The following is a 15,183-nucleotide window of genomic DNA, read 5'->3' on the forward strand; positions in this document are numbered from 1 at the left end:
GCTGGTGAAGCCGCCCCTCTCCCACAGGGCCCATGCTGTGCCATCAGCCCCACAGTGACACCATCACACACAGCTCCAGGTGTTTCCACGACAATCTTCTTTTTCACAAAGCCACACTATGGCAAGAGCGCCCGCAGTCCCTCAGCCATGCCCAAGGGCCAAGAGCGCGGCCTTGGCAGCATGGGGGCTGCGCCCGTGAGGGGCGGGCAGGCACAGCTCGGGGCAGGGGCGGCCGGGGGGCGCTGGGCTCCGAGCCTTCTGAGCCTCCCCGGGCTCTGACACGTTCCTGGGCTCCGACACCTTCCCGCCGTGTGCCCCCCGGCCTGCCCCGGCCTGGCCTCCGCCGCCCGGGCCAGCATGTAGCTGACCTTGCGCTGGTGCGCCAGGGCCTCCTCCTTGTCGTTCACCTGCGGAGAGGAAGGAGAGCAGGCCACAGTCAGCTTGGGGTACTGTGAACCCAGCTAACATACGCACTCCAGGAGGTGAACCCGGTGATAGTAAACAATTTTAAAATCAAAAATTATGGGAATTAGAAAATTCAGGAAAAAGAAAATTCGGGGAGCTAGAAAGAAAGGCTTAGTAGGCCCTGGGAAAATGTTAAAGGTAGGCCCTGGGGAATGTTAGGCCTTTTGTTTGCTAGATCATGGGAAACTGCACCTGTGTAGTCAGTATATGATGAATGATATAATTGGTAGATGTGATTAGATAGAATTTTTGTTTAAAGAATCATAAGAAACTATGTTGGAGGTTTGAGGGGATCACGAGAAATCCATGCTTGGATGAAATCAATGTATACAATAGAACAATGTAAGTTTAAGAATTAATATGTAAGTTATATAATGATAAAATATAAATACACGTTCGGTCGGGAACCATGTCAGGTCAGATTTGGGTCTGTACCCCTGACACCCAGAACTCTTCAACAAAAGCACCTGCATATAATCATTCCATGGTTGTGTGTTCCTGAATGCTGATACGGGTACTGACCAGATCAATCAGCATCCTGAGGATCTCGTGGGCGCTGTCCAGCTCCTCCACCTTCCTGCAGTCCCCCTCTGACGAGAGCAAGCTGGACAGCTTCCTCCCCAGGTTGGTCTTGCTGCCCTCCAACTTGACGTGCTCTGTGGAAAACACAGGTGTGTCAGCTGCTGAACTGCTCAGGTAGGGAAAAACGACTTTGGGAGAAAGTAGGCACTTGTAAACCTGGATCCCATAGAAAATAATTTAATAATTTAAAATAATTTAGTTTTTTTTAATACCATAAAAAAGGGCAATATGAGCTGCAGCTTCCCCCACTGCACAGGACATGGCAGGTTCCCACTGCTCCTGCTGTCCCACAAAGGCTACACAGACCTTACACGTAGGCACATTGAGAATTCTTTTTGCTCTATGGAAATTACACTTTTGATGCTCTAGTTAAAGAATAATTCATGGTAGTTTGTTTTTAAACCATAAGTAGCCTAAAAAGTCCAAAGATTCTCTGACACAGGCCACAAACTTACAAGTCTGTAAGATTTCCAGAAAACACATTAAAATTAAGGAACAGATGTGCCAGTTAACGGAGCCTGAAAGCAATGGTGTCAGCATAGGGGAAATAGCTACTCAAGGTTATGCTGCTGTAGTGCTACACCCCAGGAGAGCCCAAGGGATCTAGGAGACACAGCACACTTCTAAGCCTGGCACCTCCTGGCCAATGGTCAAAACAAAGATATTGTGCCATTCTTGAAGTCTGCAGTGGTTCTGACCATGATGTAAGCACTTCAATACTTCTCTTTAACCCTTTTTAAAATTTTTTTTTTAAAGAATAAAATATTATTAGAATTATTCTTATTTACAGATTGGAATTCTTCCTCTTTTACACAGGGCTTTGTAACTCTGTATTAGTGTAATAAAACTAATAAACACTAATATTGATACATATGCATAATTAAAGGCTAAAAATATTCAAGGAAAAAAAACCATCTGTTTGGTACTCCAGTGAATTTTGGAGTGGCCTGGGTTAGAAGAGACCTTGAAGCTCAACTTGTTCCACACCTTCCACTAGACCACGTTGCTCAATACCCCATTTGGAGCTAAAAAAAGCTCCAAATACACTTTTTTCCTTCTTGCATTTGTCCCTCTTCCCCAACTCTTCCATGGAGCTAACTTGAAACAAAACCCCCAACACCAGAGCAGTTGCTGGTAGCACACAACCAGCCAGATGTCAGCTCTCCTCAGCGCAGTGCCCAAGCCCTGCTCAGCAGCTCAGGCACCAGCACACATCCAACAGGGGCAGAAGAGGCCCTGCTCTGCCAGCCCCACACACACAGACAGACAGACACACAGACACACTGCCCAGCTACCAGCGCCCCGCAGGCGTCTCCAGCTTGCAAATCTGCTCTCCTTCTTCACATTGATCACTTCTGCCAGCCTCAGGGCCTGCTCCTGCCTCTGCATCAGCTGCTGCTCAAACGCAATCCTGAAGGCATCTGCCATGATGTACGCTTCATCCTTACTCTTCTTCAGGTTTTCCATCTGGTTTTAGTTCAGGGAAAATTTAAAGCGTGTTAGATAATTTGGAAGCAAAAGCAGATTTAAAATTAAGACACAGACAGCTTGCAAGTAAATATAATCAAGGAAGCAGCAGGAACCAAAGGGTTTTCCTGACATGTAAAGAAATGGATTTTGAAACATGTACTAAGGTCCTAACTCTTCATTGTCTGCAAATATTCACATCCCCAGCCACCTACACAATCATTTCTGTGTATTTATTTATCTCTGCACATCTACAAGAGCTCAAGGAGGGAAATAATAACCCATCAGATCGACAAGCAAGAAAAAAAGGAGCAGGAGATTGGAGCCCATATGAGAGACCTAAAGGGACAGGCCAGCACCTATTTTCAAAACCAGTTAGCCAACTGCAAGTTCTGCAGCAGGACCACAAGGATGGCTACCAGAGTCATCCTTGTGAGTCAAATACAAAATAGAAGAAAAATTGTAAATCCACACAGTTTCACTAAATAGAAAAAAATTAGGAGCCTGGAATTCACATAACTGATTTAAGTGTGAGGTTAAAAGGTATTTTCCAGCAAGATCAGCTTGCTGCCCTAGCTGAGTGAGCGGGCTGTGGGAGCTGATGCCAACAAGGGAGGGGTGAAATGCACTGCCAGGAAGGAAGGGAAAGGTTCAGTGCTAGTCCACATGCACAGTGTGTACATTCATGGAGAGCACACACTTAGGGCGTGTTCCCTTTTTTCAGATTAAAAAATATGAGAAGAAAGAAAAAGAATGCAAAATTTTTTTTTTAAACTAGTAAAGCTGAGTAGATAAAAATAAAATTTTTTCTACCAGCAAAAGTTATGGCATTACAAGCATCACAAACAAACTTTACAGTGTTTTGAGATCCATTGTGGGTTTGAGAGTTTGTGTAAACAGTGTCTGGGTGTTTCTGGCTTTGTTTGGACTGGTGCAGGAGCACCCCCTCCTCGTCCCCACGCTGCCAGGCCTCCTCACCTCTTGCTTGAGATGAAGGAGCTGCTTCCGAGTGAGAGCTGCCACTCTGGCACACGGGCAGGGCTGCCCCTTGGCAGGACTGCAGGTGCAGGCTCCCAGCACTGCCAGCTGGAACACAGAGCAACCCCGAGGTCAGCATCTGCTCACAGAGGTGCGAAAAACGCCAATCACTTGTTCTTGAAATTTTAAAAGTTTAATAGGAATAAAATGGTTGTAAAAATAGTAATACAATTAGAGTAATAATAATTTGGACGATTTGGATTAGGACAATATGAGACAATAGAAACAAAGAGTTATGGATGTCCAGGTACCTTTTCTGGGCAAAATAAGCCTGAAAAAGGCCCCACGTTAACAGAGGATGAACCCTTAAAAACAACAGCCTGTTGCATATTCATACACCTCATCCATGATGCATCAATTCCATTCCAACACAGGATTCTGTCTGGGCAGTGTCAGCTTCTTCCTCTGAATCCTGACAGCTCTTCAGGGCTGAGTGAGGCAGGAAGAAGTTCATTTGTTCTGATAATGGAGCAATAAATTCCCTTTCTCTGAAAGATTCAGGTGTCCTGTGGCTGCTATCTCAGTGCCAGTCCTTTCTTTAGAAAAAGTATCCTACATAGCAAAGTTGCTATTTTAACCTTATAATCTAAAACTATATTTAACACATTACTTAAAAAATTATTACAGAATCACTTTCTAACATAACACTTAAAATATTCATTGTAATATTTGCCAAAAGCCAATCATAAAATATGCATTTTTAACAGAGGGGCCAGCAGAAACACCCCCCGGAACCATGAGCAGCTGCGGGAGATGGAGGGGAATGACTCACAGTGAGAGCTGTGTTTTCAGGCAAAACCTGACAGATGGGTGTGCCACACCCTGCAGCCCTCACTGGCTGCTGCTGGGCTCGGTACAGCACCAGCAACCACGGTCAGGTGCTAGGCAGAATAAAAATAAGCATCACAGCTTGTGAAAAATAGCCTGATGCCTTCTCCTGCCTGATCTTTCTTTGCAAGGTGGACCAGGAAGAAGAAAACTGATTAACAGGCATGCAAAGGCATGTGCTAATTAGCTAGAAATGGGTTCAAATAAAAGGATGTGTTATGAGCAATTATATATATTTTTTTTTTCTCTGTGTCATTTGTACACAATGTGAAAAATGCATATTTTATGATTGGCTTTTTGCAAATATTAAAATGAATATTTTAAGTGTTATGTTAGAAAGTTATGCTGTCTTAATTCTCTTAAGTAGTGTGTTAAATATAGTTTTAAGGTATAACAAAATGTTAAAATAGAAACAATGCTATGTAAGATACTTTTTCTAAATAAAGGACTCAGTGAAATGGCAGCCACAGGACACCTGAATCTTTCAGAGAAAGGGAATTTATTGCTCCATTATCAGAACAAATGAACTTCTTCCTGCCTCACTCAGCCCTGAAGAGCTGTCAGGATTCAGAGGAAGCAGCTGACACTGCCCAGACAGAATCCTGTGTTTGAATGGAATTGATGCATCATGGATGAGGTGTATGAATATGCAACAGGCTGTTGTTTTAAGGGTTAATCCTCTGTTAACCTGGGTCCTTTCTGGGGCTTGTGCTGCCCAGAAAAGGTGCCCAGACTGTCCATAACTCTTTGTTTTTATTGTCTCATATTGTCCTAATTCAAATCGTCCAAATTATTATTACTCTAGTTGTATGACTATTTTTACAACCATTTTATTCCTATTAAACTTTTAAAATTTTAAAAACAAGTGATTGGCGGTTTTTCACACACAAACACATCTCTGAAGCAGCCATTTGGAAAAACACACAGGCAATACTTACTTCAAGACCTGTGAAATCAGTGATGTCACTTTTGTTCAACATGTTCTCCTGAAAAACTTTCTGTTGTTTCACATCTAGCATTGCAAGGAATTCCAAGCACTGCTGGTTCAGGACTACAAAATAAAACAAAGGAAGAGAATTACAAATATCTCCTGCTCCAACGACTTCATTTCTGAGTACAACTACACCTGAATGAAGCAGCTTTACAGCTCAAGCATCAGTTTGGGAACAAGATGAGTGTGTAGAAGGCGAAACTCATCTCCCAGTTGTTTCTCCTGGTGTGTTCTCCCAGAAGTAATGGCCCACTTAGAGAGAGAGCATTTCCTGTATTGTTCTGCCTCAGGACTGAGTGCCCATCTCCTTGTACACTCCGAAGTCAGGCAGCCTCCCATTTAGAACAGCACAACATTGGGCAAGAGATGATTTAACTCAGCTATTTCAAAGCTTTTTGGAAGGCAAAAATGAAGGAAAGGGACTTGGGTCTTCTGATTCAGTGGCTGCCCTGGCTGCTTTCCAGTTTAATTTCCAGGCTTCTGCAGATCCACTAAGATCAGCTGTCAGGAACAAGACATTGATCCCCACAGGAATCTTCCACCCCAGCTAAAACCTGATTTATTCCTGAAAAACAGTGTATTCAGAGGAATAGCTGCTGCTGGCTTACTTGCATTTTCAGCCTTAAGTGTTTTAACTTCTTCTGTCCTCAGTTTCAATGCTTCCTTAAGAGCTGCATTTTCACAGTATATCCTGTAGAAGTCAGAAAATGGCTTTATTATAATCTTAAAAATGTTTTTAAGTGGGCACTCAATAATTTAAAAAATAACCTATTAAAATATGGTATCTAATATTTCTGAAAATTAAAATTAGGATTACTTGAAAGACAGAATAAAAAAAATCAAAAGTGAAAGGAGTTGAGTACTAGATATACATTAAAAAAAATCCCAAACCTTCATGTGTAAGTAGACAGTGCCCATAGCTTTAACAAGATATTAGTTTAAGTGCCACATTTCCATTAGAAATGCAAAGAAATTGGTAATTATGAACCTCTGAAACACTTGCTAGAAATTTCCTATTTCCTTGAAGGAACAAAAGTGACATTTGAGGAGCACAGCTCTGGTCTGCAAACTTCCTGTAGTCTGAATCCTGTTTTCAAGAACAGCTGTGCCTTCAGGTGTTGCTACGTGAGAACACACAACACACACTGATAATGCACTTTTCCTTGAAGCATTTCCCTCTTGAGCAGAACACTGGCAATCCAGCGTCCTAAATGTCAAAGCAATACAATTTATTTGGCGCACCTCAGCTCTCAGTAAATGCAGCCTTGGAAAAAACCCAAGGGAAATGCTCATTCTTCTTGTCCTGCTGCCTCAGATGTCAGAAAACTATCAGAAAAATATGAGATGCTTTGCAAAGCAGGCTGAGCCCCTGGCTGTCAGCTTTCTGAAGCTATGTCTGTGTCTTCCACCAGCCAACAGCAGTTTTGTGGCTCCAGACTGCACAGCCACATTTCCAACCTACTCAGTCAGGAAAGCCAGAGAGCCTTTCAAGAGGCATCCCTTGACAAATGTGTCTCTGGAATAGTTTGTAAACTTGTGGCTTACTCTTTGATTCGAAGCTAAAACATATTTAAATATAAAACCATATTCTGATTTGTAAAAACGACAGCAAAAATATTAACAAATAATGACAATAACAACTCTGATGGGTAGACTTCAGAGATACAATTTCTACATGTAAATGAGTGAGCCTGCTGGTCCCATTTCTCAAGGTCTGTTATGTATAATTAGTTTAGAGCCTCTGGCACATTCCTCTTGCCCAGACACACCTGCTGTCCACCCAGAGTGACTCCTATTTAACAAAGAACCTCTTGATCAACCTCTCTCTCAGGCACTGCATTTTACCTGTACTCATGCCCAGACCTACAGTGCCAGACAATAAAGAAATGATTAACCAGGAAATTATATTTCCACACGCATGAACATACCATTATTTTCTCTGCCTCATCTGTGGTTAAGGTAAATAAGGATAATCAATCCCCCAGCTGGCTAACATCATATGATTAAAAAAAACTTAGCCTAGCAAAGCCAGCCTACAGACACCTAAAAAAAAAGAAATCAGGATGATACATCTAGAAGTTTTAATTGAAAAATACAAATGTGACTAGTGTGAAAAATCAAAATGGTTCAGAATTTGGAAAGGAATTGGGAAAATACAACGAACCTGAGGAAGCAAGTTTGGAACACAGAACAGAAGACATAGAGCACTCAGTGCAATTTTAAGAATCAAACAAAAACCCCAGTGATACACAGTGTAAGCCAAATACCTGTCATATTTTTCTGTCCAGGTGTCTTCTATGTTTTTAAATCTGTCCTGATCAAATTCAATTTCCCACTGCAAAATATTTATTTCCTGTGGAAACAAAACAAACTTACAGCAGCTCATTAGAGGGTTCCCCCCAGAGGGTGCCAGGGATGCTGGGTTTGGCAGAAATCTCAGAGACAATCTGAGATCAAATAACAGGTTTGGTACCAGACACCAAAGTTTCTGCACCACTGGCCTAGGGACTCCAGTCTCTGTTCAGAACTACTCCTTCCAGAGGCCTCCAACAGAGACAAACCCACGCTGTCCCACCTCCCTGTCCCACTCCCATGGTGTGGAACAGAGCAGCAGAGAACAAGAACCTTTGTTCTTCTAGGAAGAACAAAGCAAAGAACTCAGTTTGACAAGGGAGCTCTACACCACCTCCCTCCTAAAACTGGGCAGCCATTCTTCAGGGTCCCTGGGAAGCCTCAGCTGAATCCCTGAGGAGCAGCGCAGCTCACTCTGGGCAACTGAAACCCTCAACCAACAACAGCTCAAAGTGCAGGAGGAGCTCTGGTGGTTTTACAGTACTATAATTATAGCATGAAAAGGCTAAGATCCAAAGGGATAAATTAATATTTCCCCTTTCTACCAAAAAGGGACAGGAATTCCTTTTATAAAACCCCTGGAATTAATGTCAGTTAATAGCACATTACATAGACAGTCTGATAACCCCTTTTTAATAGCCATGGGCTTCTCTGTGTGAAGGAAACACCCACACTTACCTTCTCTAGAGTCCTCTTTTCTTCCTCAGTTTTCTGAAGCATTGCTTTTGTATGGCTCGTGGCTTTATCAAATACTGCCTGCAAAATCAACAAACAACCAAAGCAAAACCCAAAATGCAACTCTGTCAAACGCTGTGATTAAACTGAGTTAATTTTCAGCTTCACACCCATAGTCAAACAGCAGAGTGCAGAGTCACAAACACCAGCAGCCTCCTCGTGAGCCCCAGAGGGCTCTGATCTCAAGTCTAACTGAGCACAACAAACTTTTTGGGTTTCAATCCCAGAACCTCTGCTGCATCATTCAGCTTGAGATCGTGTCTTCTTCAGGAAATCACACCTTGAACAACTGGGTTACAACACACCTAAGCTCTGATCCAGGCCTAACTGGCTACAAATATGTGATGGTAGAAACTACACAATTAGAAATGGGTTATGTAAGTAGGTTAAATTCCAGGAACTGATTTCAGCAGAATATGTTATGAAAGAGAATAAGAATACTACAAACGGTGAACAAAAGAACAACCTGACATTTAAGGCACAGTGTCCTCTAGGGCAGCAGATGGAGCAGCCAACTCAAAATACTCATGCTTTGCAGCAGGATTTCAAGCACTGCCTAAATCTTCAATATAAGGGACTGCAAAAAGCCCTTAATTTTATCTTTAGTAGATAAATCCTCAAGGATTTATCAAAGCTAAAATTATAAGAATTGCTACAACACTAAAGTCTTCTTAAATAACACACTAGTTGCAGTAAATTGTAGAGGCAAGTCTGTGGACACCTGCAGACTCGATGATGTAAATTGCAGCCCTGGGAAGGCCTTAAGGTTTTTGAGGTTTTGATGAGGACCAGCAGAAGATTTCCTCTGTTTTCCTTGTTACCACCAAGAGATTTCTGAACAGCTCCTACCATGCTCTGCAGGATTCTTAGGGCTTCATCTTTTCCTTCAAGCTGTCTTTGAGATGCTTCAAGCTCAACCTTCAGAATTTCAAGTTCCTGAGGTAAAGCAAAGTAGACACACTGAGTAAAAGCCAAGGTAATTCTGATAAGAGTTGGCTGTAAAACCAATGTAAATTCGCCCTCCTCAAAAAACAAACCTCTGTTTTACCTGCATGATGTCTTTCCATGGGCTCACCTGAGGTCAGAGAACACAGTGCAGGTGGAATGTGTATTTTTACAGCTGAAGTCAGCTGGCTGTGATGCTAACACCTCAACACATTTAACCACAGTAAAATCAAAATGTACTGTTAACTACCTTTCAAGAAACATGCAGACTAAAAATCCAAAGATTGTTTACACATTTTCAAGCCCCAAAGCTTAATAAAACATAAACATCTGCTAGAAAGGTACAGCAGTACCTTCACTATTCTCTCCATCTTTAAAAATATTTTGTAAAGAAACCCCCCAGAATATAAAGTACACAAAATCACACTACAATTTCCTAACATAAAATTTAATGAAACTTCCAACTCCTGCTGTAATTCCAAGAACATGGGTGCACCCATGTCTCCCAGCATGCCAAGGTCCTCTTGATACACGGGAGGGAAATGCAGATTTGGAGAGCAGCACCCTGGGCACTGTTACCAACCTCCAGAGCTTCCCGAAGCTGTTGCTTTAGTTCCTCATTTGACACTTCAGTATTAGATTCTGTAGGATCCATAGAAGAGAATAAATCATAAGATATTGTGACATTTAAATTTTAAAAAAAGTGAGGATTTTACCCTGAAAACAGGTAACATACAAAGGTGAATTTTCATCTTTGTGTTGTGCGGTTTTTTTTCTTGTGGACCTAATAAACAGATTTAAGAAACACATCAATACAATCTTCAAACACATTGCTTCAGAGTTGAAGAAGTGAAATGGGGGAAAAATGTCAGCTGTAAAGAGACATAAAGTAAAGGCAAACATCTTATAACTTCCTTTAAAATAAAGCCAAAAAATTGCCATCTTGATTTTTTAAAAATTGTTTAGATTCTTCTCTGATTGTAACTTCTCAACATCCACACTCAAAACAACAGCTAGCACTATTTAGAAATAGGGGCAATTTTCAGGAGGCAGAGATAGCTCAGCTTACTGTGAAAAGTATGACAGGGAATTGTTTAGAGGAGAGAAGTAAGTAAGTTACACAGAAATACCTCAGTCAAAATATTAAAGATTGACAGGAAAGCAGCCAGACTGTAATGAACAGCACTGCCTGCATTTGATTGTTTTTACAGCAGCATTGCCTTCACAAAGAAAGGAAGATGAATGCCAATGCAGGTTCTGAAAGCTACTTCCTAACCCCTAATGTAAGCCAATTCACTAATTTCAACTAAAGAGCAAAAAAGATTTTGAATATTTAGCTATAAACTTCAGGAACTGTCTTTGGGAAGATTTTAACTGACTTAAAGCAGGAATCCAAGCAGTGCCACCCAATTTCACAGACACAGCCAAACCCATGCTGGTACACCCACCACAGGATGCTCTTTGATAAATGTTGCTTTCAAATGCAGAATTAAACACCTTAAAACTGGACATTTTACACTAAGAATGGCCACTGCCTTCAACACTGAGAAGCAATTCTCCTGCTCATGTTCTGGGAGGAAGCTGGAGGATCCCAGCCCTTCAGGGATTTTGGCAAGTGGTTCGAATTAAACGTGATGACACTTTGTGAGGCAGCTGAACGGCTCACTTCCACTAACAAAAACCGTTCGTATGGTGAATAATTAACTTCCAAATTACTCTTACCACAGCTATTCTGCCGTGTGGAACTAGAGGCAGGTTTTTTGAGTGATCCATCGTAAAAGCTGTTTCGTTTTGGAGCAGGAAGAGCTGCAGCATCACTTTCTTCTGCTACCTTTGCTGACAAGGGGGAATTACAAGTCTTTCCAGACCCCTTCCTAGATCTAACTGAATAGGAATTTTGTAAGTTTTCCCCTTCATAAACACCTCCCGGTCTTCTCCCCAGTCCGTTTCCCAGGTCTCCACATGTCATGTCATCCTCTTCTGCTTCCTCCATCTTCTCCTCCTGGCTTTTTTTCAGGTTTCCCGTTGGTTTGGGGTTTTTTTCCCTGACCGAGGGCCCCTCACCTACCGGTGAACAGCGCCTCCCGCAAGGCCAGATTTCATCTGGAAAAACAGGAAAGCTCCGCGTTTACAGCAGCAGGGCGAGCGGCGGGAGGGAAACGCGAGGCTGCGGGAGCCGGGGCTGCCGAATCCCCGCTGCCGCCCGCGGTGAGACCGCGGCCCGGGGGGGACATTCCCGAGGGGACACACCTGGGGGACACACCTGGGGGACCCCCCGGCCCCGCCCGGGACCCCGACCCACCTGCGCGCCCGCCGGCGGCTGCTGGAGCGGTCCCGCCTCGGGGCGGCTCCGGGAGCGGCTCCGGGAGCGGCTCGGAAGGAGGGGTTTGCCCATTTCTGGTTTTTATCATTCGGTTTGCTCATTTGTCATGGTGTTGATCCCCGTTCCCTGCACGGCCCGGACCCGCGTGGGAACGCGAGCTGCGGTGACCAGGCACGGCCACTCCAACTGGTCACATCCCAGTTCTCCCGGACTGGGGCTGTCCGGACACCCCACACAATCCCCTCACCTGTTCCCTACTCTCGGCAGCCTCTGCCCCAGCTGCCACAATGCCTGGCCCAATTCCCCAAGAGACACACTGTTTTTCACCGTTTTGGTTTATTATATCATCACTTTTCTGTTGCAGTATTGCTGCACAAGTGTCACCAAAAAAAAAAAAAAAAACCCCAAAAAACCCAACAGCACATTTGGAATAAAAAATAAAGCTGCAAATATGTGACAACAACACTCTTCACAACAGAATTTCTCAAGAAAGTTGTTTTACTACCCAAACTTGTGTATATAAAGGGTTTAGAAGCAAGTACTTCCTACAGAACCTTCCACAAGGCTTTCCTTCCAAGCAGCTTTTCTGTGCGGACCGGTTTCCTGTTCCTTGTGCAGCCCTGCCCCCCTGGGGCCCAGGCTTTAACAGCACTCAGAACAGATCCTGCTGCATCTGTGACCATGCTCGGGATCCCTGCGGGTCTGTCCCGACACAGCATGCAGCTCCTGGGTCATCCTCCCATCACTGGGACAGGGAAGACAGAGAAAAAAGGAAAAATTAAGTTTATTGTTTAACACTCCAGACCAGTGCTCGCATAGCTGATGTTTCCTTACACATGAAGGAATCTCCAAAGCCCCGTGCAATCATTTCAAAGCAACTCTCACGTCACTTGTCTTCCCTCCAACACCTTAGCCTGCAGCAAACCCTCCCACTCTGCAATGTCCTCACATGCCTACAGTGCAGCACAGCAGGTTTTAGACCCACAACTCAAACCAGCTCCTTTCCAGGACACTGGTCCACCCTCTGGAAATCAAAACTGCTTCAACTGCCACCTGTTATCAGCAGGATTTTACAGTTTTCTCACAGGGAATTCATGGTTTGGTTTTAATTGTAAGGTCTAAAGAATTCTCAGTTACTGAACACAGCTCCTGGTACTGAGGACAACCGCCTCATTTTGATCCTTTCAGTCACTTCTCCTGCTGTATCAGTTTTATCAGTATCAGTTCTCCTGTTGCCTCTTAGGGTGCTGTTACACATCCTCACACACCCTGGCTACTCTGAGTCTTCTCCTACTCCCCAGCCACTTACAACAAAATTCAGGTTCATTTACAGTACAAGAATTACAAACATAATTTATTAAACCCTCCCTCCCAAAAAGAGATCCAGCAGTTACTGTTTCATCAAAAGTCAGTTATTGTCCTTCATCCATTGCTCAATCCATTGCATAATCTGATCCAAATTTCTCTCTAGGTCCTCTGGAGTGTTGCTGGGTAACTGGTGCACAATTTCCTTTTTATAGGACAACACAGCTTCCTCATACAAAGTCTGAAAAATTTCGCACTGAATGTTGTCCTGCAGCTTCTTGCCTGTGTAGCCCCTGGAGAGAGAGCAGCGAGAGGCAGAGTGAGGCACAGAGGGAGGCTGAGGAGGGGTTTTGGGGCCGGTGCAATGACACCCAGGTGACAGACCTGCTGTGCAGCCTATCGTACAGACAGGAGTTGTCTGTGCGCAGCACGAACACGATGTGGAACCAGCGCTCGGGGAAGAAGTCGCAGCCGTGGTAATCCACAATCACCCCTCCCTCGCTCATCCTGGCCTCCAGCTCATCCACTACCTGCACACAGAGAGGGGGAGAGGTCAGACTCACCTGGAAATGCACTGAGAGAGACAGGGGGGCTCACCTGCACTGCTCAGAGAGCAGAGGGGTGGCCCGGGGGCTGCACTCACCCTGTCCTCATCCAGGATGGGGCAGTTGTACTCCTCATCAAAGCCTTCATAGAGCTCTCCTGCAGCACAGAGGAATCACAGGTGTTTGCTGGGTGCCACAGCAGTTACCACGGTAATTTAGCACAATAATTCACATTTCTGTTTTTGTCTCAGGAGATTGCAGGCAAAAGGCAGAGTTCAGGGTAGGGAGCACTTTGTTTACAAATGCATGTAAGTATGAGTTTGTCATTTATTACTTAGCACCAAGTGTGCTGCTACAGACATGCCTGCTGAAGTAAATTAATTTAATTTGAATTAACCGCATGTTGGTCTGGCCTGGAAGGGACCTCAGAGCCCACCCAGTGCCACCCCAGCCATGGCAGGGACACCTTCCACTGTCCCAGTGTCCAGCCCGGCCTTGGGCACTGCCAGGGATGCAGGGCCTGCCCACCCTGCCAGGGAACAATTCCTCATTGCCAAGATCCCAGCCAGCCCTGCCCTCTGGCACTGGCAGCCATTGCCCGGCTGCTGTCCCTGCAGCCCTTGTCCCCAGTGCCTCTGCAGCTCTCCTGGAGCCCCTTTAGGCCCTGGAGGGGGCTCTGATGTCTCCTTGGACCATTCTGCTCTCTCACAGCCCAGCCCAGGTGTCCCAGACAGGTGTGCAGGGGCTCCCAGTGCCCGAGGTAGCCCAGCAGAGTCCCGGCCAGCAGCTCCACAGAGAGAGAGAAGGGCTCTCTCTGTCCCCATGTCACAGCTCGGGGCTGCTGTCACACAGCACCTTCCTTGGCCAGGTCCCCCACGTTGACATAGCTCAGCCCAGATCTGGAGGCCAGCTCCTTTCCCAGCGTGGTTTTCCCAACTCCCGGCGTGCCTGCAGAACAAACCGCAGCCAAAGGTAAGGGAAGAGCTGCAGGTCTCCACGGAGAGCCCCCACCAGGCGCCCTGGAGCCTTCTGACAGCCCACATGGCAGAGTTCATGGGTTGAAAAGGGGCAAAAAGCTGCGGGACAAAGAGAAACAGGCTGGGGCAGTAAAACGGGAAAACAGGGAGAGAACTCGGACTGTGAGCAGGAACGCCATTCCCAGCGTGCGGGACCCAAGGGAAATCCGCACTCCTTCGAAAACCCCCAAGTAACACAGAGGAGATGCAAGCTCTCATGAGGGAGAGGAGCTGCAAAGCCACCCCGGGCTGCACCCACACCCCGGAGCAGCCAGGCTGCTGCCTCACACCGGAACCGCCCCGGGCTGTGGTGGGGCCCGGGCCCCGACCCCAAATCCCGCCGGGCTGGAACCCCGCGCCCCGAATCCCCTCAGGCCGGGCCAGGGCTGGGACCCCAGTGAGCCCACACCCGCAGCTCCCCGGGCCGCGATGGGGCCGTGCCTCGCTGCCCCCCAGTGTCCCCGGTTCCCACCGGTGATGAGCACGTTGGGCCGCCTCATGGCTGCCGCCCGTCGCCTTGGAGACACGTGCGCGGGGGCCTCCGCCGCCGCCGCGCGCGCCGATGGCGTCACCGCGCGCGCCCGGCGCGGC

The 15,183-nt window shown here is 45.6% G+C and overlaps 2 protein-coding genes across 4 annotated transcripts; both read right to left on the reverse strand.

Moving 5' to 3' along the window:
• Positions 1 to 74: 74 nt before the first annotated feature.
• Positions 75 to 11,836, reverse strand: CCDC125 (coiled-coil domain containing 125). 3 transcript variants are annotated; one of them, XM_071455076.1, is made up of 12 exons: positions 11,706 to 11,836; positions 11,126 to 11,506; positions 9,987 to 10,045; positions 9,308 to 9,394; positions 8,402 to 8,479; positions 7,639 to 7,724; positions 5,980 to 6,062; positions 5,319 to 5,431; positions 3,493 to 3,600; positions 2,343 to 2,514; positions 988 to 1,121; positions 75 to 407 (listed from the first exon to the last, which is right to left on the reverse strand). In XM_071455076.1, the coding sequence occupies exons 1-12, from the start codon at positions 11,812 to 11,814 to the stop codon at positions 117 to 119; spliced, it is 1,701 nt and encodes a 566-aa protein (XP_071311177.1). In that variant the 5' UTR covers positions 11,815 to 11,836; the 3' UTR covers positions 75 to 116. The 3 variants fall into 3 exon arrangements, with proteins under 3 accessions (XP_071311177.1, XP_071311178.1, XP_071311179.1); XM_071455077.1 differs by having other exon boundaries at positions 11,472 to 11,506; positions 11,706 to 11,756; XM_071455078.1 differs by lacking the exons at positions 9,308 to 9,394; positions 9,987 to 10,045; positions 11,126 to 11,506; positions 11,706 to 11,836 and adding an exon at positions 9,180 to 9,302.
• Positions 11,837 to 12,491: 655 nt separating this feature from the next.
• Positions 12,492 to 15,177, reverse strand: AK6 (adenylate kinase 6). Its single transcript, XM_071455080.1, has 5 exons — positions 15,065 to 15,177; positions 14,432 to 14,524; positions 13,675 to 13,733; positions 13,416 to 13,561; positions 12,492 to 13,324 (listed from the first exon to the last, which is right to left on the reverse strand). The coding sequence occupies exons 1-5, from the start codon at positions 15,090 to 15,092 to the stop codon at positions 13,135 to 13,137; spliced, it is 516 nt and encodes a 171-aa protein (XP_071311181.1). The 5' UTR covers positions 15,093 to 15,177; the 3' UTR covers positions 12,492 to 13,134.
• Positions 15,178 to 15,183: the final 6 nt, after the last annotated feature.

This window comes from Agelaius tricolor, unplaced genomic scaffold (assembly GCF_023055355.1).
Source record: "Agelaius tricolor isolate 1412-34295 unplaced genomic scaffold, bAgeTri1.0.p SCAF_44, whole genome shotgun sequence".
Taxonomy (NCBI): domain Eukaryota; kingdom Metazoa; phylum Chordata; class Aves; order Passeriformes; family Icteridae; genus Agelaius; species Agelaius tricolor.

Excerpts from the sequence above, each read along its gene's own strand:
- CCDC125 (XM_071455076.1), bottom strand. The coding sequence starts at position 11,814 with ATGATAAAAACCAGAAATGGGCAAACCCCTCCTTCCGAGCCGCTCCCG. Across the intron at positions 9,395-9,986 it reads AGCTTCGGGAAGCTCTGGAG|GAACTTGAAATTCTGAAGGT; the intron begins GTTGGTAACAGT and ends GCTTTACCTCAG. Across the intron at positions 7,725-8,401 it reads AAAAGAGGACTCTAGAGAAG|GAAATAAATATTTTGCAGTG; the intron begins GTAAGTGTGGGT and ends TTGTTTCCACAG.
- AK6 (XM_071455080.1), bottom strand. The coding sequence starts at position 15,092 with ATGAGGCGGCCCAACGTGCTCATCACCG. Across the intron at positions 13,562-13,674 it reads CCATCCTGGATGAGGACAGG|GTAGTGGATGAGCTGGAGGC; the intron begins GTGAGTGCAGCC and ends CTCTGTGTGCAG. Across the intron at positions 13,325-13,415 it reads TACGATAGGCTGCACAGCAG|GGGCTACACAGGCAAGAAGC; the intron begins GTCTGTCACCTG and ends CTCTCTCTCCAG.